Source organism: Acinonyx jubatus, chromosome A1 (genome assembly GCF_027475565.1).
Source record: "Acinonyx jubatus isolate Ajub_Pintada_27869175 chromosome A1, VMU_Ajub_asm_v1.0, whole genome shotgun sequence".
NCBI lineage: Eukaryota > Metazoa > Chordata > Mammalia > Carnivora > Felidae > Acinonyx > Acinonyx jubatus.
The window spans coordinates 81,300,508-81,323,897 of NC_069380.1; the positions used below are offsets into that span (position 1 = coordinate 81,300,508).

At 51.2% G+C, this 23,390-nt stretch overlaps 1 protein-coding gene across 2 annotated transcripts in view; it reads right to left on the reverse strand.

Moving 5' to 3' along the window:
• Positions 1–23,390, reverse strand: part of RASA3 (RAS p21 protein activator 3) — a 119,964-nt gene that overhangs the window by 63,554 nt on the left and 33,020 nt on the right. The window contains exons 2-3 of one of the 2 annotated variants that reach the window (XM_053218253.1): positions 20,362–20,441; positions 6,873–6,990 (exon numbers count right to left, since the gene is read on the reverse strand). In XM_053218253.1, the coding sequence (XP_053074228.1) occupies positions 6,873–6,949 (77 nt within the window). In that variant the 5' untranslated portion in view covers positions 6,950–6,990; positions 20,362–20,441. The remainder of the gene's footprint in view (positions 1–6,872; positions 6,991–20,361; positions 20,442–23,390) is intronic. The other variant, XM_027065290.2, reaches the window with a different exon arrangement.

A 23,390-nucleotide genomic window follows, 5' to 3' on the forward strand; every position in this document is an offset into this window, starting at 1 on the left:
GCCCCTCCAGAAAGTGGGGACAGATTCAGCCCACACCTACCCACACGATTCTCAGCAGCATTCACAAACCTGGCTGGTCTGATGGTAAACTAAGCATGCTGCTTCCGCCGGCTCAACAGCAGCCGCACGAGCATGAGTGTGTCCGCTGAAACGCCTCTGGCCCAGGCTCTCTTAACGCCCATCTGTGTTCAGGATATTCATCCACTGAGAACTTTCAAATTTGTGTTGCAGCTCAGGAGACAAATAACTGACACGCAGCACATGAGAAATACCTTGTTAACTGGAAACACCACAACGTGGTTAATAGTATCGGTCATCAATGGGCAAGGATGGGTGTGTGGTCCCGCCTTTTCCGAAATGTGGGAGGGACCCTGCCCTAAGGAGCTGAGGCCGCCCAGGCAGCAAGGCCTTTCAGAAAGACCAGCTGTGGCACTGTGGGGACAGGACGGTGGACGGCAGCAGACCCACGCGGGGTGTGAGTGGGCCGGGCCTCGCCGTCAGTACCCCTCCCCTGATTGTCCCCCAGCCCAGGACACACTGGCATGGTCATCCAAACAACCCCACCCCCTTCACGGGCAGCAGAAGTGGAAGTATGTTTGCAAAGAGAAGGAAACTGAAGCCTTCTCCATCCCTGCCCTTCTCTGTGTGCCTGGCAGGACAGTATCTGCTTTCTGGTGAACTCAAAGGGGCCCCAGCTCCCAGCCTCCCCTTCCTTCCCATTAGTGTCTTAACCTGGGGCATCTCTCTGCACAGACCCCACTTTGCCCCGACCAAGGTCAGCAGCTGTCAGACGTGCGATTAATGCCCCACACAGTCAGCCCGCACTTGCAGCCTCGGGGCTCCAGAAAAGCAACCCGAAGGACCCGGCTTGCCCTAAATGCTGCTGCCTGACGGAGAAAGTCACGCATGCCGTGGCACCCACCTCTGAGGCTGGCCAGGGTGACGAGCTCTTTCCCTCAGTAACAGCAGGAGAAACTTGGATGGAGCTTCACAGCATCAAGGGATCGCTCACAAACAAAACACCTCCAGACCAATCTCCAACAAGGAGGAACCACCTGTGGCCCCTCCGCTCCTCCCACAGCCCAGCGGTTCACACGGGGCCTCGGCTGGGACCCGTGGGAAACCTTGCGCTTGTCCCTAATTTCCCAACGTCCAGGGTGGGGGCAGGGGGAGGGGCAGGGCTGCCTCAGCTGGGGTCGCTGGCAGATTTGATGGAGACGGGAAGGAAAGAATAAGGAACGCTGCCCTGAGTCACTCCGTGAGACGTCCATTCTTAGGACGGTCTTTGTAACAGTCTGAGCGATGGATGTGCCACGGAGAAGGCCCGTTGAGGTCAGAGCACCCAGAAGCAGCAGGTCCGGGCTCCCAGTGGGAATGTGGGGCCCACCTCACGGCCCAGGACGAACTGGGAGCCAGGCGGGCAGAGCAGGTTTTCTAGAAAGGGCTGCAGCCCATCTCCAAACAGCTCTGAATTCAGCTAATAAAACGTGCATGTGGTTAAATCATTAACTGAAAGCTAGATTAAAATTTCATTAAGCTAATACATTGCATTTCATTGCATGCAATTTCATTGCATGTGGGGTCACACAGCACTCTTGCTGCTGGGACTGGAGGGGTGGAGATACGTCTCCACCAGGAAGGAGAGAATCAGATCAGTTTTCGTCCCAATGCTGGGTGGGCAGAAGTGTCCTGCCTGGACCCCACACACTTGTCACCTGGGTCAGTCACTGCCTGCACTGGCAGTGCAGCACCGAAGGGTCCACAGTGGCTACTGCCGACCACAGGGACACTGAGGACACTCAAGGGTGTTGGCCTGGCAGGTGGGGCCGGAGGGGCCTCAGGTCAGCACTGGGCAGGCACGGGACCAGGCAGGAAACACACGCAGGGGGCTGTTCACACTCTTCCCGCGGCACCAGGACCCAAACTAGAGATGTTTCCTGGAGCGCCCCAGAACCGGGTGAAGGTGAGGGGAGGGAACGATTCCCTGCCTGGAGCGCCCCAGGACCGACCATGGTAGGGGGGACGGTTCCCCGCCTGGAGCGCCCCAGGACCGTGGTGGGTTAGGATCCCTGCCTGCAGCACCCCAGGATCTACTCCAGCTGGCAAGAAATGTCTGGGCCTAAAGTCCGCATTTATGTCCAAAAAACTTTTTTTTTTAACTTTAAGTGGAGAAATTGGAGATAAGAGTAAACGTCAGGAGAAAATGTTACGCATGTAGCCTCATGAATCAAAGTCAGTGTCTGCTCACCAACAACTTGGTCTTTACTGACAACTTATAGAAAATGAAGTGTGTCTTCCCAAATCACAGACTCCTTCCCGTCCCTTTCAGATTCAGCATCTGGGGTCTTCCCTGGTTTAGTCACCCCCACCACATTGCGGTGCTGTCTTCTGAGCAATCTGTACCTTTCAGGGTGAGCAGAAGACACTCCCGGGTCACAGGCCCACGAGGCATACACGCACCCACTCCACCATCTTGCACTGGGACGTTCTCAGCAAGAAGGATGTGAGGTGCTGTCACCACGCCCATGCCCACCAACGCGATAGCAAGCTAGCGCACCTTGTCACTTGGCTCCAGAAAGTGGTTATTTTACTGTCTAACTCCTAACTTTATGTAAAAAAGCAAAACCAAAGCATACAAACAAAACAACAAAAATACCTCCCCAGAATCCCACTCTCCCTCCCCCGCAAATAACCACATTGACATTTATGTCCATATATTCCAGGCCGTTTGGGGAACAAAGTCTTGTAACCTGCCCTCACGACTCAGCAAACGTTACCGCCCCGAAAAGCGTGGGCAGCTCCCACGTAAGGGGCCACCGGAGCCCCCGCTCTGCAGGAAGACAAGACGGGGGCTGCAGGCCAGGACCGTGCGGTCGGCCCCTTCCCCTCACATGGCAATGCAAATGCGAGCAGGTGAGAGGAGGCAGAAGGTGGCTGCACCAGGGCCGGGTCCTGGAGCAGCTGTGGGGACAGGCTCAGCACTGCGGGCACCGGGGCTGCCGGTAGCAAAGGCGAGGCTCACATCAGGAGCCTCTCCGGCCAGGAGCTGTCACACATCCTGGGGGAAAAGGGAGCCAGTGTCACCCTCACAGTAATCACCTACACCGACAAAAGGCAATGAAGACACTAGCACTTTGTGGAACCTTCTTGCAAATGAGTGGGCTAACCCAGCACTTAAGAGGTCTTGCTTTTAACTTCTTTTCCTGCCTGTAGCATCAGTACCCTCCTTCTACTGGATAAAATGGTGATTTCCTCCAGGGTAACCTTCCCCACCCCTGTAGTGCAAGCAGGAGGTGACCCTCCTGAACGGGACCAAAGATGCGCTCGGCGGACGTGCCGTGCTGTCCAGGACCCAGCCGGTCCAATGTCCTAGAGCCTTTAGTTCAGGTACACAGTAAACAGATAATGAGGTGCCATTTAAATGATGACACAATCACAACCCTAAAAAGTTACACAAAGTTCACTCTCAACATCAGGAAGGTTTTTTCCGAGTAAGAAACTTTGCCCAAAACCACCCTTCAGAGGAAGGGGCTCCTTCGCTCTCACAAGCGGGTCTGCAGCGGATGCTCTCCCACCCCCGCTCCCCCACATCAAAAGGAGAGGAAAGAAAAGGGAAAGAGAAGAACAAACTAGGCCCTCTCCCTAAGAAATCGGCTGAGTAATCACCAGTGAGTGCTGGGGACACCACGCAGTGTGGTCACAGCCTGCTGCCGCCCCAGAGACCACCATCTGCTGGTGAGGAGGAGGAGGAGGGAGACACGTGTCCCCTTCTCTCTCACATTCTGTCTGCACTTCCTACGGAGTCCAAACACATGCTGTGCAGCAGCTAAGCCCGAGGCTGACCTGCCCCAGAGGCTGCGGAAACTCCCGCTGGAGCTCCGTGTCCCTCCAGAGCGTGAGGCCCGGCCAGGCCGCCAAGCCCTTTGGCTCTTCGAGTTCACAGACCAGATGGAGGCTCCTGTTTTCCCGGTGACTCTGCCACCTGAAGCATGGGACCCGAGAGGAAATGCTGGTCCTGGTGGAGGCGTGCTGGGGGTGCAAGATGCCACGGCGCAGTGAGGCGGGACCTCCTTGGAGGTGACTACCCCTGGGGTGTGGTGGGCCGAGCCCACACTGCAGACTGTTGGTATCACCAGCTCAAGGCCCAGTGTGCCCACTTCCTTCTGTCTTGCAGCTGCCGTTGGAGTTGGGGCCTTCTTCCTCTGGCCCCGATAGCGGCAGAGGCCCGCACATAGCCTTCTGCTCCTGGGCTCTGCCCTCCGGCCACGGCTGCTCAGGCCGGAATCTTAAAATACCGTCTTGTTCCAGCTGCTGTCCCATGCGGGCTCCTACCGTTCTTTCTCCCCTCACCATGGGAAACCTCAGGACACACGTTTAGACACCATTCCGTTTGGTCCCTAACCCTCTCCTCATCCTTCCTTCCCGTTTCTTTGTGCGCCTGGGGTACGGCTCCACTAGGCCTTCTAGTTTACCAAGTCTCCCTTCAGCTGTATCTCAGCAGCTATTTATTCATGCAGAGTTTTTCACTTTAATTCGTGTCTTCCTCATTTCTAGAAATTCTACCTGGTTCTTTTGTAAACTGGTTCATCACTTTACCATTTCTCACCCCGTGCCTGTTTTTAATCTTGTCTCTGATTACTTCAAATTCCTTAAACTTTGTTGGCTGACCTGCAAACTCACAGGTCTGACTCTGTGGTCTATTGTTTCAGCAAATACACACAACACTTCATCTCTTGTGTTCCTTGTGAATCTTCTCCTCGGAGAACACAGACGAAGATTCTTTAAGGTGTGGACTGAAGGATATGCTTGAATTTGCTTTGACTGGCTTTTCATCAGCTCGGTGGACGTCACAAGCTACTAATCCAGGACTACAGTAATGTACGTGCATGGACTGAGGTTTCTGGACCACAGACACAGTATAGATTCAGGCCTGCAAACTCACAAGACAGCTGATTTTCGGTTTCAAATATTTGGCGCCAAGTGGAGGCAGCAATTTTTCTTGCCAACTTCTTGGATGGGGTGGATTTATTTGCCTTTTGTAAATAACTACTATAGAGGAGAACTCTGGGCTACCAGCTCACAAGGCCCACCAGTGTGAATAGGGTTTTGCCTCAATACTCAATGACCAAACGCACCCATGTTTTAAGCTCCTGGAATTATACTGTTGGTGTCTTTCTTTGCTATCAGCTTTCACTTTCTGCTTACAGCACCCTCTCCTTGTCTGGCATATTAGATAAGCACTCAATAAATACTCATTGAGCTAATAAAGAAACAAACAAAAACAGCCAAGCTTGTTGAAACTGTGTGTAAGGAGAGCATGAACATTCCACCAAGAGTTGGACGCTCTGATGAGTTGCGACCATGACGCTCTGATGAGCTCACGGTTACCACTTGATTCTGGCTATTTCTCAGAGGGCTGATTCTCCAGACAGAACATATTACCACATCATCACTTTCATTTAGCTCTCGGCCTCTGTTTCCTTCTCTAGCACACTCTCTAGTGTCACCAAAGTCAGAAGCCACCATTTCTATTTCTAAACTTGTGTGAAATGCTTTGAAGACTGTGACTCCCATTCTCAGCCTTGTCTAAAACAGAGGCTCCCAAACACAGTCCAGGTCTGGGGCGGGTCCAGCTTCCCCAGGACTACAGGAACTTTCCAGGTGTATCCCCATGGGCCTCCAACATCAGCTGTGTAAACACGGGAAGGATTTATCCGGCATGAGGACAATGGAAATAACCCTGAAGGTTCCCTGGCACCACCTTCACCATCAGCCCCAAAGCCAGACTTGACTCCTGACAAAGTCCTCAGGCTTCTGCAGAGAATCTTGCATGAAACAACCACGCCCACTTGGCCTCGAGGGCGGCCCTGAGTGCTGGTGGCCCCGGTGCAGACGGAGCACGAAAGGTGTCCCCGAGTTTCAGGGCCAGGAGATCCTCAACAGTCAGTGGTCTGGATGTGTCACTGGCTCCCACTCCAGGAGCAGTACACAAGGATATAATTCATCTGCTAACACGTTCTCAGATCCCAGCTGTTTGCAGGCATCCACACGGCAGGCTTTGCCTGGATCCTTCTCTGCTCCATCAACCGCGTGATGACAAACACTCGTGCAGGAGCGGCCTCGGTGTGCTTCTCCCCGGCCACAAACCGCAACCCCAGCCCTTGCTAACACTCGCATTTTGGGGGCCCCTCTCCCCGCCCCCAATGTGAACCGCTGTGACTTTTAGGGTGCCCTCACCTTCCGTTCCTGGGTGTGGTCTAGGGCAGCAACCCAGGGAACTTGTTAGGAACGCAACTCTTCCAAGTCCTGGGCAGACATCTGGGTCCCAAAGAGCCTTTCAGCGATGACAGACCCTGAGCGCCTGACCTTGAGAAGCCGTCATGTGGCCTCCTTGGTGTGAGGCCTGTTAGGTGCCTGCTCCTTGACCTGCTCTAAAGCTATCACTGAGCGGTTCCCCAGCCTCTTGCCCCCCGTGGGCATTTACCTTCTCGCCCATCTCAGGTATGTCTCTCTAGGAAAACTGAAAGGAAGGTGGTAAAACAAAAATATTCACCCTCTCAAAATGCTTGATTTGTGCTCTGCACTTGTACACACCTTCTGGCTCATCTCTGACCAGGAGGTGCCCGCATGTGTCCCCGCAGGAGGTGGGCACTGCCACCAGCACCGTGCCCCCGTGCCACGCGGTCCTGGGTGCCGCAAGCACTTGGGAACAGTGGCGGTCCGCCCCCGGGTGGAAGCACATGGCCCGGAAAACCAGAGCTCGAGGGAAGGTGCCAGCTGGCCACGCACACGGAGCAGTGGACGGCGGCCCCGGGCCCGGGCGCCCCCCCTGCAGAGGGAAACGTATCCAGTGAACCATCAGCAGACATTACCAGAGTGACTTCTCCACAATTTTGGTCCTAAAAACCTCCTCCTGGTCCAGGTTCACGGTGCAGTAGCAGTCTCGCATCTTGTTTGGCCCCGGGTACGTGGGAAGGTTTTTGGCTTCACCTAGAAAGAAAAGGTACATAACACCATCAACTGGGCCCGGAATTACTCACAGACGCATCTCCAAATCACAGCTTTCTTTCAGAGCAGCACTACTTTCTCTTGTGTATACTTGGTAGCTCTTTTGTTTGTTTGTTTTGAGAGAGAGAGAGAGAGAGAGAGAGAGAGAGAGAGAGCAAACAGGAAGGGGCAGAGAGAGAGTCCCAAGCAGGCTCTGCACCATCAGCACAGAACCCAACGTGGTGCTCAAACTCACAACACGAGATCATGACCTGAGCTGAAATCAAGAGTCGGACACTTAACCGACTGAGCCACCCAGGCGCCCCCCATTAACTCTTTATAATGTCCTGGTTCTCTTGTCACAAGTCACAATGTCACAGTGAATACCATTTGCACAATTAGAATGCAAGGGAATACACACATTAACCTCCAAAACAGACTGAAAAACTAGGGATCCATGGGCCTACCATTTGAGGTTATTAGTTTTGTTTTATTCACACTAGCCCCCTTAATTTTGTTTAATGTTTAAATGATAGTAAGGTACATATAAACTAAAATTTATCATCTTAACCACTTTTAAGTGTAGAGCTCAGCAGTGTCAGGTGTATTTACACTGTTGGGCAACCAATCTCCATAACTTTTTCATCTTGCAAAACTGGAACTCTGCACCCACCACCACCCCCCCCCCCCAGGCCCTGGCACCCACCCTCCCACTTTCTGTGTGTGAATCTGGCCACTCGAGGTTAATTCACAGAAGTAGGATCATTCAGCCTCTGTCCTTCTGTGACTGGCTGACTCCCTCAGCACAATGCCCTCAGGTTCATCCATGTTGTCCCAGGTGTCAGGATCTCCTTCCCTGTCAGGGCTATAGGTGGGTCACACTGTATACAGATGGGTCCATTCACCCCCCTGGGTCACTTTCTAGTCTGAATTTGATTTGATAGCATTAGAACAAAATTGGGGCAATAATTAAGGAGGACTCTCTTTTATTGACAAACTGTTTAAAATACAGAGTGATTGCCAGTTAGAAGTGAGTCCTGAAGGGGGACCTGCGGCACAGATGTGGGCCAAGTGTCTCCCCCTCACGGCCCCTCCTCCACATGGAAGTGTGGCTGGAGTGAAGGAGAAACCCACAGGCAGCAGCACGGCCGGCCAAAAATGCCAGACTCCTCACTGACCTGGGTCTGTCTAGAGGCCATCATCAGAACCACAACCTATGTCCTCCACTAGAAACGCACAAGTGTGAACGGCAGGCCCAAACAGCCCCATCCACTTGCAAACTGAGAGCGATGGGTAGCTTGCAGCATGGACAGCTGATGTCCAGGTGACGTCTCCTCCGAGGAAGAAAAGCCTCAAACACACTCTTGCCTCTAAGTCTTCTGGGGGGCGTCTGCAGGCACTGGATCCAGTGCTGGGAAGACAGAGAGGTTCTGAGAGCCCAGCACCACACCATCCACCCAACACGGCCAGTAAATACCTGTCACACCGTAAGACCAAACTACCTCATTCTTGTTGAAACTGAAAAACACACCAAAAACCAACCCCAAACCGGAGCCCAAGTTCCTCCGAGCTCAGTGCCAAAGCCACCTGGCACACACCGTCCTCCACAGAACTCCAGCAAAACCAGACATCATCACTCACTTGGGGGAGATGAGCTCATTTAAAAGATGCCACTTTGCAAACAGACATATGCAAGAGTCCCCAGGAGGGCAGAGAGTGCCTTGATTTGTTCCAACCTCTCAACTTTTCATTTAATGTCATTACAGAGTAGAACAAGTTGGGAGAGGGCGCTGACCTGGGTGGGGCTTTCTGTGCCCAAACATCTTACTTCTGACCGAAGTGTCCTTCAGGACTCCTAAGAGCACCAGGTGTAATCTGTGCGGGTGGCCCCTTCCTGCACACGGCCAGAACGTGAGACCCGCTTCCGAGCCTCAGTTTCACCAGCTGTAAGAACATGAGAACACACTAGCTCTCCAAGGCTCCTCCAACACCAAAAGTGTTTTAATTTCAAAGATTCCAGAGGTTTTTCTTTTGGGAATCATCACTGGCTCTTAGTTGGTGAGGAAAGAAATAACAGATGAGCGTTTTCTTGCACAGCCACCTCAACATTGCAACGCTCCAGAACACACCATTTTTAACATGAGTCCAGCCCATGAAAACATGGCCAACCGGGTAAAAGGCACGTGAATCTGAGCCAAGCTTCAAGTCAGCTGTTAACATCAAAAAACAGACTTTGTGAAGACTCCTGGCAGATGTGAAAGGTCAGAAAAACGTGTGCGCAGGGTGGGGGACCAATCCCAGCGCCAAGGGCTGTGGCGGCGTCTTCAGGGACAGAAGGGCAGGTGGGGAGGTGCAGGATGGACATATGGCTCCTTCCGCTGAGCTGACCCAACAGGGCAGTCACATCACACACGTCACCCTGAACCAGCCCTTTCAAAAGTCTTCCGGTTCTGGACTGGGAACTGATCACTTTTGCCACGTTCACAAATCTTTAGCCTCATAAGCAGCCCGAATCTGTGGACGTCCCAGCGGACGCCTGTATGATGTGAATCAGGGCTTCCCACACTTCCCTTCGGAATTTCTTTTTGCAGCAGATGAGATACTTAGCTGCAAGTTCCTGTGTTCCTTAAAAGGAGAAGAGAAACTTGTCTGAAAGCTTCATGGGAGATGATGGTTGGTGGAAATCACAGAACTGGGATTTTGTTCCTGTTTGTTCTCCAAAGAACCTTGGAGCAGCAGGAACAGTGGCTGACACTCCTCTTCAAGGTGAGCACCGTCAGGGCACAAGAGAAAGATGAGCCCTCCCTGGACAAGATGACACTTGACACTGAAAGTGCCTGTGTGAACACAGACCGCCGCGTTCCTCCCACCCTGCTGGCCCCAGGCGGAGGGTTACAGAGGCATCCTGGCCACCATGACGATGGTGCCACAGAGAGCCAACCTTAACAGGCTACTCAGACCAGCAGTGGTGGGGGCAGTGGGCAGCATCGCCGGCCACGTCCTATGCCCAGGGTCCTCACAGTTGGGGTGGAAAGGTGGAGAATGATAAGCTACCCCGAGTCTCTGCGTGGAGCCCCGCTGCAGAAGGGGGTGGGGGTGTCTCAGCTCTCGGGTGGTCCATCCAACCACATGAGGCACCTGCACCACTTCTTCCACACTGACTACTTGTCCCACAGTCTAGAGGCCGTTTCCCTGGCTGACTGTGTCATGGTGCCTCCCTTTTCCTAGCATGTGGAGACACTTACCCAGGAAAGTAAAGCCCTCCTGGCATACAGTAGGTGCTGAATTATTTGTTGAGCGAACGGATAAACAAATGACCACAAGGTAAAAGAAGGTTTCATTCTAAGAACCAGAGTAGGATCATTTTCCTCCGTGTGACCACATCTGAAATGTACCCTTGGCACCAACAAGAGCCGTGTGCTGCAGACGGCAGCTCTGTCAGCCCTGAGAAAGCAGCCCCTGCCCGGTCTGGGTGGGCCGCTGGCCTCAAGGTGCCGAGAGAGAGACAAGTCCCCATCCCTGAAAGCGGATGTCGGAGGTCACAGACCCCAGTGCCCCAGGAGAGACTCTGGCGACAGCAGGGGCAGGGGGGACGATCTGATCCTGCCTGCTGCCCCCAACACCCCAGGAAGAGAAGGATAGAGGGAAGCAGGTGGGTGGAGAGCTCCACTGACAAACCACCTCTCTTCCAGCTGTGAGCCTCGGGCGTCCTTCCTGTGTATGCTCTGAGCCACCACATCCACACCCCTTAGTGGCCCCCCAGCCCGTGGCCTCCACCTGTGAAGGGGAATATTGTGGGAGAACGCAGGCAGGTCTCTTGGCCACTCTGGTTCAGAATACTCAAACGGGCCCAGAGATTCCAGTCACTAACTTATGCTAACAACATAAAAGTCTATTTCCCCAAAAAGATCAATTCCATGATTAAAATATTCTCTTTCCCTGAGTATATATTTTTGAATACCTTGCTATCTTATCTTGATATTGCGTAGAACACAACTGCATAAAAACAGACAAAATTGGGATTTCTAAATCAAGCTACATGCGACCTTCCCTGCTGCATGCAGATTCGTCCTGAAAACCCCACGTTGAGCTGCCTGGACCCCCGCAGGGCATGACCTCACAACCACTACCGCCTGCTTCCTCTGCCTCCAGGAGGGTCACGGCCCAGGAAGGGGTACTGACGCACCTTTCAGATTTCCTCCAGTAGGTAAGAGACAAGCATAAAATAAGGCTATTCACAGGTAAATTAAAAGCTCAAAATACAATGAAAAGAAGGAAAATTACACGTATCCAGCTGTCCCTCCCCCACCACATGTGACTCAGTGGTCAACTGAGCTCTGAGTTCCCTAGTAGCTAAGGCAAGAATGGAAACAAGGCAGAACACACTCTTCAGACTTTCTCTGAAAATAAAGCACACCATTCTCCCTCGGGAAACACTGTTCTACAGCAAGGAGGTGACGGACTGGGCCTGTCTTCTGTGCTCCTTTTACAAGAAATCACGTGGCTACTTCTCAGCCCGTCTGTCATGAGACGAGGCACACAAACTACAGTTGCTGTGAGAGTCCTGGTGAACAAGGTGGGGTGGCCCCACTCAGCTCAAGGCCAGGCCTCCACGTGCTTACCACGGACTCGGACGGCCATCTCCACAGCCAACCTGTCCCACGGCCAAGGCTCCTGGAGATATCTGGATGGCCCAAGTTCAGTTGAGGGGCCTGGTAAGACCCCCAAGGAGGACAGCAGAGCCAGGCCCCAGCAGTCCTCAGCCAGGCCTCTGCCCTCAGACAGACAGCATCCAGCCACACGGCCCCTCACTGGGCTCCTCTGTCCTCCCCGAGAAACCTGGGACATGGCTGGGTCTCACTTCTGTCTTTGCCTCCAGCATCTAAAACAGCATACTACTCTGGCAAACAGTAATGATCCTGTAAACGTTAGCTCAAACGAAAAGTGAGTGAATGCACTAATAAAGTGACCAGCTGGGCAGGGCTTTGGGAGTACTGATTCCACACCTCTGCTGGGTATTTTGCAGGCGTCTTTGAGAGCCAAGGTGCATAATCGGGACCAGGGAGCTGGACCATCCAGCAGTGATTGGGCAAGGACAGGGCCCTGTGGATTCCACCCCAGTCCAGGATGTGTGCTGCACCCTGAGCCAATGATCGGGCCCCTGGAAGCCACTGCTGGAGGGACAGCACAGGTGCTCTGGGAGACTGCATGAGCAGAGTCTGAACTCCCAATACCCTTGCGGACCCACAACATGTGACAGAGGCATCTGGGATCCCCAGCCCCTCCAGCCGACTGCCACAGCCTATCTGGACCTCACGGTACTGAGGATTCACCCGGCCAAATCCAGCCCAACCCGCCAGTCCCAAATCCCTGGTCCCAAAGCTGTGAGATACAAGTGGCTGTTTCTAAGCCTTAAAACTGTGAGGAAGCCTATTCCCAGGACACACGCAAGTCCAAAGCCTCACAAGCTCATACAGGTCTACCCAACGCACACACAGCTTCCTCATATCACAAGCTCATACGGTATTAGCCGGGCACACACAATTTCTCACGTTAGAAGCTCATAGAGGACTACCCAGGACAAATGCAATTTACTCATTTTCTGAGCTCCTATACTGCTAACCGGGGCGCACACTATGTCCTCAGGTCCTGATCTCATACACTAGAAGTCAAGTGGCTTTCCTTTTCCTCCCCCTCCGGCACACTGCTGATGACCTTAATCATGCGATTACTCCAGTGACAGGGTCTGACCCTATCCAGCCATCATCTTATCTGTGTGTCACAGCCCTGAGGGGCTCAGGACATGTGTCCTGTGGGCGGCACGGGGTGGCTACAGGAGATACTTTGCACATGCCGTGGTGTGATTCGGTTCCTATTGTGCATCCGTTATCCCAGATTGGCGAGGGGAAATAAAACGTGATAGACACCCACGGTGAGCCAGATGATGGCACAGCCGGGTCTGTGGGGACCTTTGAAGGCTGAACCAGCCAGAGCTACAGCTGGGTGACCTGACCAGTCCCCTCCTAAGAGGTCATCATAGCAGCAAGAGAGAGCAGAGCAGTTCTGTCATGATGAACTGTGCCAGCTTGCTTTACAATTTCAGGATCCAACTGCTTTTTTTAACATTCCTTAACAGACCAAGAGACTGGAACAAAGAAGCTTAAAGCCCCCGAGTGAGTGTGCAGGAGGCCTGCCTGCTCTTGCCGAAGCCAAATTGGACAAGGGCTGTGCTCTCACCAGGGCCCCACACAGGACCCTGGACCGGGGTGGCCCTGCTGGTCCTTCGCCTCATGGTCACGTTACATTTACCCCCTAGAAAAGGGGCTGTTGCCCCGACCTTGATTTCCATTTGTCAGGAAGGTAGCATTCTGAGCCTGTGAGTAGAAGACGCTGTCCCCCTGCCGGCCACACTGCCATAAAAACACATACATCAGGTGTCGTGTCCTCAGGCCGTGGCTCCACAGAGGCCGGGGAGACACCCTGTATTGGGTGCTCCCCTCAGGTCTCAGCCTGGGGCCCTTACCGAACACGGCGCTAAGACACAGTCTGCTCTCTAAATGCTGAGTTAGTGGATGTCATTTAAAAATGGAGTGATTTCACATTTATTTTAAATCCTTTAGAAAACTCTGAGGATCTGGCCATGCCCATAGCCACTTCCCCTTGCTGAAACGGTTGCAGCAGGTCTGGTGGGGTGGCCCCTCTCAGGGGGCACCTGCTGGCCTTGTGCATTTGGAACCACCGTGCCACACATTTGGGGGACAGCCCAGACCTGTTCAGGTCTTTTTGTGCATGTGGTTGTCAGAATCCATCGCTCGAGAAAAGCCACCCCATGGTGGAAATGTCGCCAAAATACAAACCCAAGGGCCCTGGCTTCTCATGCAGTCTGCCCTCCCTGACCCCTCACTGAGTCTGCCTACACCCCACTCTCCAGAGTGCCTGTCAGCCAGGGGGCAACCGCCCCAGAGCCCTCCACCTCCCCAACAGTGCAAGCGGCATCTGGGGTCCCCTTGGAAAATGGAATCTCTAGCTGGAAGGCCACCTGTGGCAGACTGCGGGAGGAGGGGGACTCTGGGGCAAAGGCCTATAGCGCATCTGCAGGGACGGAGGGCAGGCTGGCACCCACTTGCTAGGAGCACCTCCCCCCTCCACGCCCCTTGCTCTGGGTCACCCCTGGCATCACTTAATCCCATGGTTCCTGAATGGCCAGGCAGACCCCTGTGCCTGGACCACTGCTACAGGTGCATGGAGCCCCCTTCACGTGGCGCTAGGGCTGCCAGGACGGGGTGAGAACGGAGGAGGCGGCCTCGGAAGCCTGAAGAACGGCCCCTGAATGAGAAACAGAAGCCTAAGACACTACAACGCCAAGACAGAAAATCAGTCACTTCTCCATTTTCCAATTAGTTCTGTACACAACAGCATATCCTCAGAATTATTTACATGTTCAATTTTGAACCGAAATCAAACTATTCAGCACCAAAAAGACACAAAACAGTAGCTAACCTCACCCTCTCACTTAAAATCTAGTCTTTTATTTCAATAAAAAGCTGGAAAATTAAGAAAAGTGAAACAGAAACCACCAGTTTCCTCTTCATTTTTAAAATATTGTGTTGAGGGGCGCCTGGGTGGTGCAGTCGGTTAAGCGTCCGACTTCAGCTCAGGTCACAATCTCGCGGTCCGTGAGTTTGAGCCCTGCGTCAGGCTCTGGGCTGATGGCTCAGAGACTGGAGCTTGTTTCCGATTCTGTGTCTCCCTCTCTCTCTGCCCCTCCCCCGTTCATGCTCTGTCTCTCTCTGTCCCAAAAATAAATAAAAACGTTGAAAAAAAATAAATAAAATAAAATAAAATAAAATAAAATAAAATATTGTGTTGAATGGGCCTTTGATTCCTTGGAAACTAAACTCTGTGTCTATTCGCAAAATACCTTTTCACCTAGTGCTGCATTTTCTATCTAACAGCCATGAAGATCAGAAAAGAGTAAGCAGGCCATCGAGAGCACAGCCACTTTGCATGCTGAAGACACACCGAGTGTGCCCTCCGTGCCCGTGACCCTGGCACCTCCCCGCAGCAACGTGGAGACGTGGTCCCCCCAGGACCTCACGCCCCTCCCAGGCGGCATGCTCCGGGCAGACAGGTGTCCACACCGGCAGGAGGGCCGCGCTCTGGCTCTGGTCCAGGCCAGGGCTCGGCGTGTCCCCACGGTGTGTCCCCGCAGCTCTGGGTGCCCCGGCCCCATGGCAGCACACAGGCTGCCCTCCGGCCCCGGGAGGGGAAGTCCAGTTAGGGACCCCGTGCCTCTGAGCTGCGCGCCTGCACCTGCTTGACCCTGACAGGGAGGGGGAAGGGGAAGGAGGTGCCACCAGCAACAGTGACTTAAACCGAAGCCCCCAGACCCGGTCCCGTGTGCCGGGGGACCTGCACATTCGCACAAATCACAGACTTTCAAAGTCACAGAAGTTATCAAAAAATACTGTTTTAGAGACATAGAGGTTCCCATGCCCTCAGGTTGCAAACTGCTGTGGGGACACATGTCACCTCCCCGCGACCCAGTCTGGGGCGTCGCACACCTACGAGTGGCTCCATGCAGTGGCCAGAAGGGACCGTCCCTCACCGAGCTCCCAAAACATGTGTTTGCGTCCCGTGTAGGCGATTCTCTTGTGTCACTTTGCCCAGTGCCTCTCCCCCTGCAAGGGTACACCTCCAAAAGAACCTCAGAATTCTCCAGAGAACATCCTCCTGCGACCTCCTCGTCTGAGGGAAAGACGACAGATTTGAACAAATCTGCATAGTGCAATTTCCCAAATTAATGTTCACATGATGAAATGTTAGCTGGTTACTAAGATCAATGAATAAGCTTCCGGAGAACACAGTAGGGACATACATAAGAAATAAATAAAGAGGGACAAAATGTCAGTAAGTGTGAAACTATAATTACTAAAACAGCAACTGTGCCTCGCTGTAAGTAATCAAACTGTTAAGACTTCCTGAGTCGTCTACACCTTCCAGCACCGCTCCCCTCCCCTAAGTCTCTTGCTCCTGTCCACTTTGTTTCTACTAATCACAGACACATTCTAGCAGGGGTGAGGATGTCCAGGCAGCTGAGAAGGGTGAAGAAAACAACAGAAACAGATGACAGAAATATTCTGAGGTGGTGTTTTTAACATAGGAACTAAGGTGAGGCTACTATGCAAACGTATGAAAGAGTGGGGGGGCCTAGACACTGGTGAAGATAAGGATCTGAGCTGTCTTCAAGCTGGGCCTGGGCCCTCCTGGGGGCAACTTGCAGGGAGGTCACCCCACGTTATCCCTGCCCATTGGCACAGTAAACAGGAGGTGCCAATAATCAAAACCACACAAAGAGCATGCAGTCTGTAGGATGCCCCTGTGCCACAGAAACCTCAGCCTGGGAATGGTTTTCACCTGGTGCTCCCGCCTACAGAAGGGCTAGAATGTGAATCAAACAGGGCAGAACAGCTGGGAAATCACCTGGGAGGTCACCTGAGAGAACGTCTGGGTCAACACCTGAGAGAACACCTGGGGGAACAGCTGGGAGATCACCTGGGAGATCACCTGGGGGAACACCTGGCGAATGCCTGGCAGTGGACACCAGTGCCACAGGGCCACGCCCAAGGCCCACCGTTTCCTCCGGTCGAGGTGTTGTACACTTGCTTGTATGTGTGCATGTCTGTGCATGTGTGTGTACACGTGTGTGTTTTGATTTCTGGTTTTTCCTTTAACAGCTTTATTGTGAAAGGATCAGAATACCAAAAAATCCACCTGTTTAAAGTGTACAACTCAATGTTTTTTAATATATTCACTAGATTGTGCAAATATCCCCACAATCAGTGTGAGAACATTTTCGTGCCCCTGAAATCAACAGCCTCACCCCTTCCGCCTCCCCCAGGCCCTGGCAGCTCACTCTCCATCTCTATGGTTTTGCCTGTTCTGGATATTCATATAACACGTGATCTTTGGAGTCTGACTTCTTTCAGAAGCATAATGTTCTGGGTTCGGCCACACTGTGGCCTGTGTCAGGACCCTGTACTTTCTCAGGCTGAGTGATACTCCCCCGTATGGATGTACTATTACATATATACCCAGTTCTTCAGTCGACGGACACTTGGGTTGTTTCCAGCATTCGGACTGCTCTGAACCCTGCTGCTGTGGTGACTGTGTACAGGCTCCTGTGTGGACAGGTGCGCCTGGGAGTACAGGTGCTGGGTCATGTGGTATCCCCGGGCTCTGGCCTCCGAACTGTTCCCTACGGCGGCTGCAACACTGCATTCCCGCTGGCAGTGGATGAGGGTCCAGTGACACTCACGACTGTCTGTCTTTTCAGTTACACGTTGGCTTGGAATCAGAGAGATGCCTGTTCCTCAATTTGTTTTATGATGTAAAATGAGGCAATTGTGGTAACAGGGTTATGAAGACAGTAACATTTTTGGCACAGATTTCTGCACTTCCCACACAATGGCCGGGCCATTGCACTCTGGTTTCATGTCCCAGGTGACTGGGCTCCCCAAGCCTTCATCTCAGCATGAGAGATTCTGGGTTTACACTGCCTGTGTCCGAGCACTGACACTGAAAGCACGGGGGGCTGGGCCTGAGAAGCTGGCGTGTGATGACAACCACGCACAACCCAATCCACCCACAAGCCTCTAGGCCGCCGAAGCTTAAGGAAAGATCCAGCTTCTTTCCTAGAGAAAGTGTGAGGTTCCCAAGGCTGGTCTACAACTCTGGATCAGCCTCAGGGGCCAAGGAGAGAGGCGGAAACACTGTGTGTATAGGTTTCCTTTAAAATAGTTTCTTTATATGTATTTTGTCATTGCTGCTCAGAAGTACCGGTAACACAACTGTGGGAATCCAAGATTAAATGCTACAGTCTTTCCACAGCCCCAGGCCCAGCCATAGACCCACCCTCTAGAAATGTCACTGGTTTCTGTTTCTTGGCCCTGGAGCAAACATCACCAATTTAAATAACAGCATCACTGATATTTCTCAGTTTATCAATTTAAAATCAACTGTTGACTCCCTGCCATGAAAGATGAAGAATTTAGGGTCATGCACATCCCCCACTCCTGCCTCCCAATCATTTTACTACGTCAAGTACTCAACACTTCACGCTGCTCTGTACCTCACACTGTCTCACCTACTCTCTCAGTAAGTTGACTCCAAACATGCTAACTCCACAAGACGCCTGTACGTCACGACCATGTGGCTGTGTGTTGTGACCAGACACCACTGCCCCCTCCAGCTCACCCTTCACTTTGTCCCCTCTCGCTCGGCCTGAGCACCTGCCTCCTCCAGGCTGTGCTCGGGGCCGTAAGGAGGACACCCCCCCGGGCCCGTCCAAGGGCCTTTATCACTTGACAAAGTACGAATTCAGCGTCCAGGTCCTCTTACCCTGTTTAAGGCACAATTCCGCTTCTAAGAGCTTTTTAAATACATTAAATGGTCCAAATTTCCATTCAAACCTGTAGCTGCTTTCACAAATCACAATTCCTTGATTCATAAAGTAAGACCCTGGCCTGGCAAGGACGACCCCTCCCAGCCTGTGCTGGAAAGAGAGCCAGCCTTCTGCAAGACCTAGGGTTTGTTTGTTTGTTTTCTCCAGAAACAACCAATATAGGATTTCAGGCTGTTCTTTTCTGCCCTGAATACTTTGGTACTTTTCTTTCTTTTTCCCACACCGTTCTCTGTAAGAATCCTGGCTTGAACTTGAGAGAGAAAATTTCTTAGATGTTAACAAAAGATTAGAAAAACCATTTTCTTCCTTATAAAATCAGAGCCTGTCACTCATACCTCTAATGCAAAACCCAAAGTTCTGGAAAGACTTTTAAACAGATGATGTTCCTTTGTTCATTCATGTCTGACCCAAAGGGAAACTGCCTGGGTCCTCACAGACCCAGGGTCTGCACCAAGAGCAAGATTTCATGTTATTCTGGGGTAAAGAGACTCAGAGGCCTTTCTGATGAAAGCTTGCCCTTTTCATAAGTAACTTATTATCTCTTCAGTTGGCCATGTCTCAGGCACTTCGAATGCTGCAGTCAGGGTGGTCTCCGACTCTGCTGGGGGGTCTGCAAGTAGTGAAGGCAATTACGACAGCTGAGCACAGGCCGTGTGCTCACAGGACTTCACACATAGGTAACATCCGTGTTAGTAAGTGTCACTGCAACAGTCCTGTGCAACACCTGTGAGATGCATGTGTGTGCCACGTGTGGCTCCATAAGGAAGGAGGCACTGTGGAAACCCTAGCGGTGCTAACATCCGCGTGCAGAAGGCAGAGGGACTGCTCCTTCCTCTTTTCCTTCCTCTTTTCCTTCCTCTCAGCGGCCAGAAGAGAGGCACAGAGAAGACAGACGGTGGCAACCCCCAGGCAGGGGCGGGGGTCTGGAAGAACCCCCCGAGCAAGGCGCCACGACCACCAAGGCTGGCTGGCTCTGCTCCTCCGAGCTGGACAGAAAGAAACAGGCGATGAGAGCAGAGGTGTGCAGCAATGCAGAGTGTGGGAGACAGTTACCACAAAACAGAACCTGCAGGCCACAGATCTGGTAAGCATTCTGGTATCCAAAATACATAAAGAGTTCCTACAACTCAACAGCTACAAATGACCCAATTTAAAAACAGGCAAACAACCTGAAGGACATTTTCCCCAAGATATCCAAACTGGCACACGGACAGGAAAGGACGCTCAGCATCATGTGTCCAGGGAAACGCAAGACAGACCAGCAGGGAGAGACCCTCCACCATGAGGGCAGCTGGGATGTCTGTAACACAGGAAAACACCAGGTGTCGGTGAGAAAGTGTGGCACTCCTCCACGGCCACTGGGAGCGTGAGCAGCGCAGCCCTGTGGGAAGCAGGCAGCCAAACGCTCACAAGAACTGAGAACAGAAAGGTGCAGATGAATGTCCACGGCAGCGCTGTTCACAGTAGCCCGAAGGTGGGGACAACCCAGACGTGTGCACCTGCCATCCAGAGACCAGCGGACATCACAGGCTGTGCAGGGGCAGGTGGGACGGGCTTGCTGGAGGAATACACACTACTCCTGTGGGTGATTAAAAAGTCTGAAACTAAAGGTGAGTGGTGGTTGCATGACAAGAGAATGCAGTAAATCCCACTGAAGTCTATACTTAAAAAGGGATAGATGGTGATTTTTTTTTTTGAAAGAGAGAGAGCCTGTGTGTGCACAAGCAGGGGAGGGAAGCAGAGGGAGCCCAACACAGGGCTTGATCTCTCAACCCTGGGATGTGACCTGAGCAGAAACCAAGAGTCCAGTCAGAAGCTCAACCAACTGAGCCACCCAGTGTCCCGAAATGGTGAATTTTATGTTATGCACATTTTATCACAATTTAAAAAAGAAAAGTAAAGATGCCTACCAGTGTTTTGACCGAGGCCGTGGCTGTTCTGTGTGACTGTGGTTATGACACAGGGGCCACATTCCACCCAACATCCTTTTCTGGAGCAAGAAAGGGTATAAATAAATTCTTTTAAATTTTACATTTAATTTAATTTAATTTAAAAAAATTTTTTTAATATTTATTTATTCTTCGGGGAGAGAGAGAGAGAGAGACAGAGTGTGAGTGGGGGAGGGGCAGAGAGAGAGGGAGACACAGAATCCGAAGCAGGTTCCAGGCTCTGAGCTGTCAGCACAGAGCCCAATGCGGGGCTTGAACTCACAAACCTCGAGATCATGACCTGAGCTGAAGTTGGACGCTCAACTGACCAAGCCACCCAGGCACCCCTAATTTCATTTTTATTCGTACATTTTTGTTGGGAGTGAACATACACTTGGTAAGCACAACTCAGTGAATTTCACATATGTGCACAGTATGTAATCAGTAGCCAGACCAAGATGTGGAATGGTCCCAGCACTCTAGAATGTTCTTCCAGTCTTCCCAGGTCAATACCCCTCCCAGGAGGGCTTAGCACTCTTCAAAATTTTATAACATCTGTTAGTTTTGCCTGTTCTGAACCTCATAAAAATGGAGCCAGACCTGTTAAAGCACTAGAGGTTGCAGACTGGATTTGAATTTCACCTTTAAAAAAATTTTTTTAATGTTTATATATTTTTTGAGAGAGAGAGAGAGAGAGAGAGAGAGAGAGAGAGAGAGCACAAACAGGGGAGAGGCAGAGAGAGAGGGGGACACAGAATCCAAAGCAGGCTCCAGGCTCCGAGCTGTCAGCACAGAGCCCCATGCGGGGCTAGAACTCACAGACCATGAGATCATGACCTGAGCTGCAGTCAGACGCCCAACCAACTGAGCCACCCAGGAGCCCCTCACCTCTCGTTTTAATTTATAAACTGAAGTAATTTTATACAGAGAAGCTTGCCCCTCATCTACCATTTGATAACTCTTTCGTGAAGCTCACACAGAAAGCTGGGATAAATGCTTGATTATTCCATTTATTTACCAGATTTTCAAGTAACGAATTAGTGTCCTGTCGTCCTCGAAAGGTGAATAATTTAGGCTTTTTTGTAATTTTGCAATGATTTTTTATTGACACAATTTACATATAAAATTCAACCTTTTAAAATGTACAACTCAGTGCTTTTCAGTAAATTCACAGAGTTGTACAACTATCAACACTAATTCCAAAGGATTTTCATCAACTGCAAGTGAAGCCGCCCTGAGAGCCTTCACCCTGTCCTGGCCTCCGCCCCCAGCAACCCACTGTTGGCTCACAGATCTGCCTCTTTGGGGTCTTTCGTATAAATGCAATCATGCACATTCGGCCTCTGGCCTCTTTGGCTTGACATCCTGTGTTCAAGGGCTTCCCACTGTGGCCTCAGGACAGTGCTTCAAGGTGTGGGCACAGCTTCATGTGCAAGCACTCACACACACACACCAGTCTACACCTGTACCCCAGAGACTCAGGAGAAACAGCACGAGACAACACTACCCAAACCACATGACCTGGGCACATCAGCCTGCCTCCCTAGGCCTCAGTTTCCCATCTGTAAACTGGGTGGCCAATCATCAGGACAAGCAACACTCCAGTGGCTCAGAAAGTAGTCCCCATCATAGAGGACATGATGCTATATGTGGAAAACCTGAAAGACTCCACCAAAAACCTGCTAGAACTGATCCATGAATTCAGCAAAGTCACAGGATATAAAATCAATGTACAGAAATCACTTGCATTCCTATACACCAATAATGAAGCAACGGAAAGAGAAAGCAAGGAATCGTTCCCATTCACAACTGCACCAAAAACCATACAATAGCTAGGAATAAACCTAACCAAAGAGGTGAAAAATCTATACGCTGAAAACTATAGAGAGCTTATGAAAGAAATTAAAGAAGACACAAAAAAATGGAAAAAGATTCCATGCTCCTGGATAGGAAGAACAAGTATTGTTAAAATGTCGATACTCCCCAAAGCAATCTACATGTTCAGTGCAATCCCTATCAAAATAACACCAACATTCTTCACAGAGCTAGAACAGACAACCCTAAAATTTGTATGAAACCACAAAAGACCCTGAATGGCCAAAGAGATCTTGAAAAAGAAAACCAAAGCAGGAGGCATCACAATCCCAGACTTCAAGTTATACTTCAAAGCTGTAATCATCAAGACAGTATGGTACCGGCACAAGAACAGACACTCAGATCAATGGAACAGAATAGAGAACCCAGAAATGGACCCACAAACGTATGGCCAACTAATCTTTGACAAAGCAGGAAAGAATATCCAATGGAATAAAGACAGTCTCTTCAGCAAGTGGTGCTGGGAAAACTGGACGGCGACATGCAGAAGAATGAACCTGGACCACTTTCTCACACCATACACAAAAATAAACTCAAAATGGAAGAAAGACCTCAATGTAAGACAGGAAGCCATCAAAATCCTCGAGGAGAAAGCAGGCAAAAACCTCTTTGACCTCAGCCACAGCAAATTCTTACTCAATACGTCCCCGGAGGCAAGGGAAACAAAAGCAAAAATGAACTATTGGGACCTCATCAAGATAAAAATCTTCTGCACCACGAAGGAAACAATCAGCAAAACTAAAAGGCAACCAACAGAATGGGAGAAGATATTTGCAAATGACATATCAGATAAAGGGTTAGTACCCAAAATCTATCAAGAACTTCTCAAACTCAACACCCAAAAACAAATAATCCTGCGAAGAAATGGGCAGAAGACATGAATAGACACTTTTGCAAAGAAGACATCCAGATGGCCAATTGACACATGAAAAAAATGCTCAACATCACTCATCATCGGGGAAATACAAATCAAAACCACAATGAGATACCACCTTACACCTGTCAGAATGGCTAACAACTCAGGCAACAACAGATGTTGGCGAGGATGCGAAGAGAGAGGATCTCTTTTGCATTGTTGGTGGGAATGCAAGCTGGTGCAGCCACTCTGGAAAACAGTGTGGAGGTTCCTCAAAAAA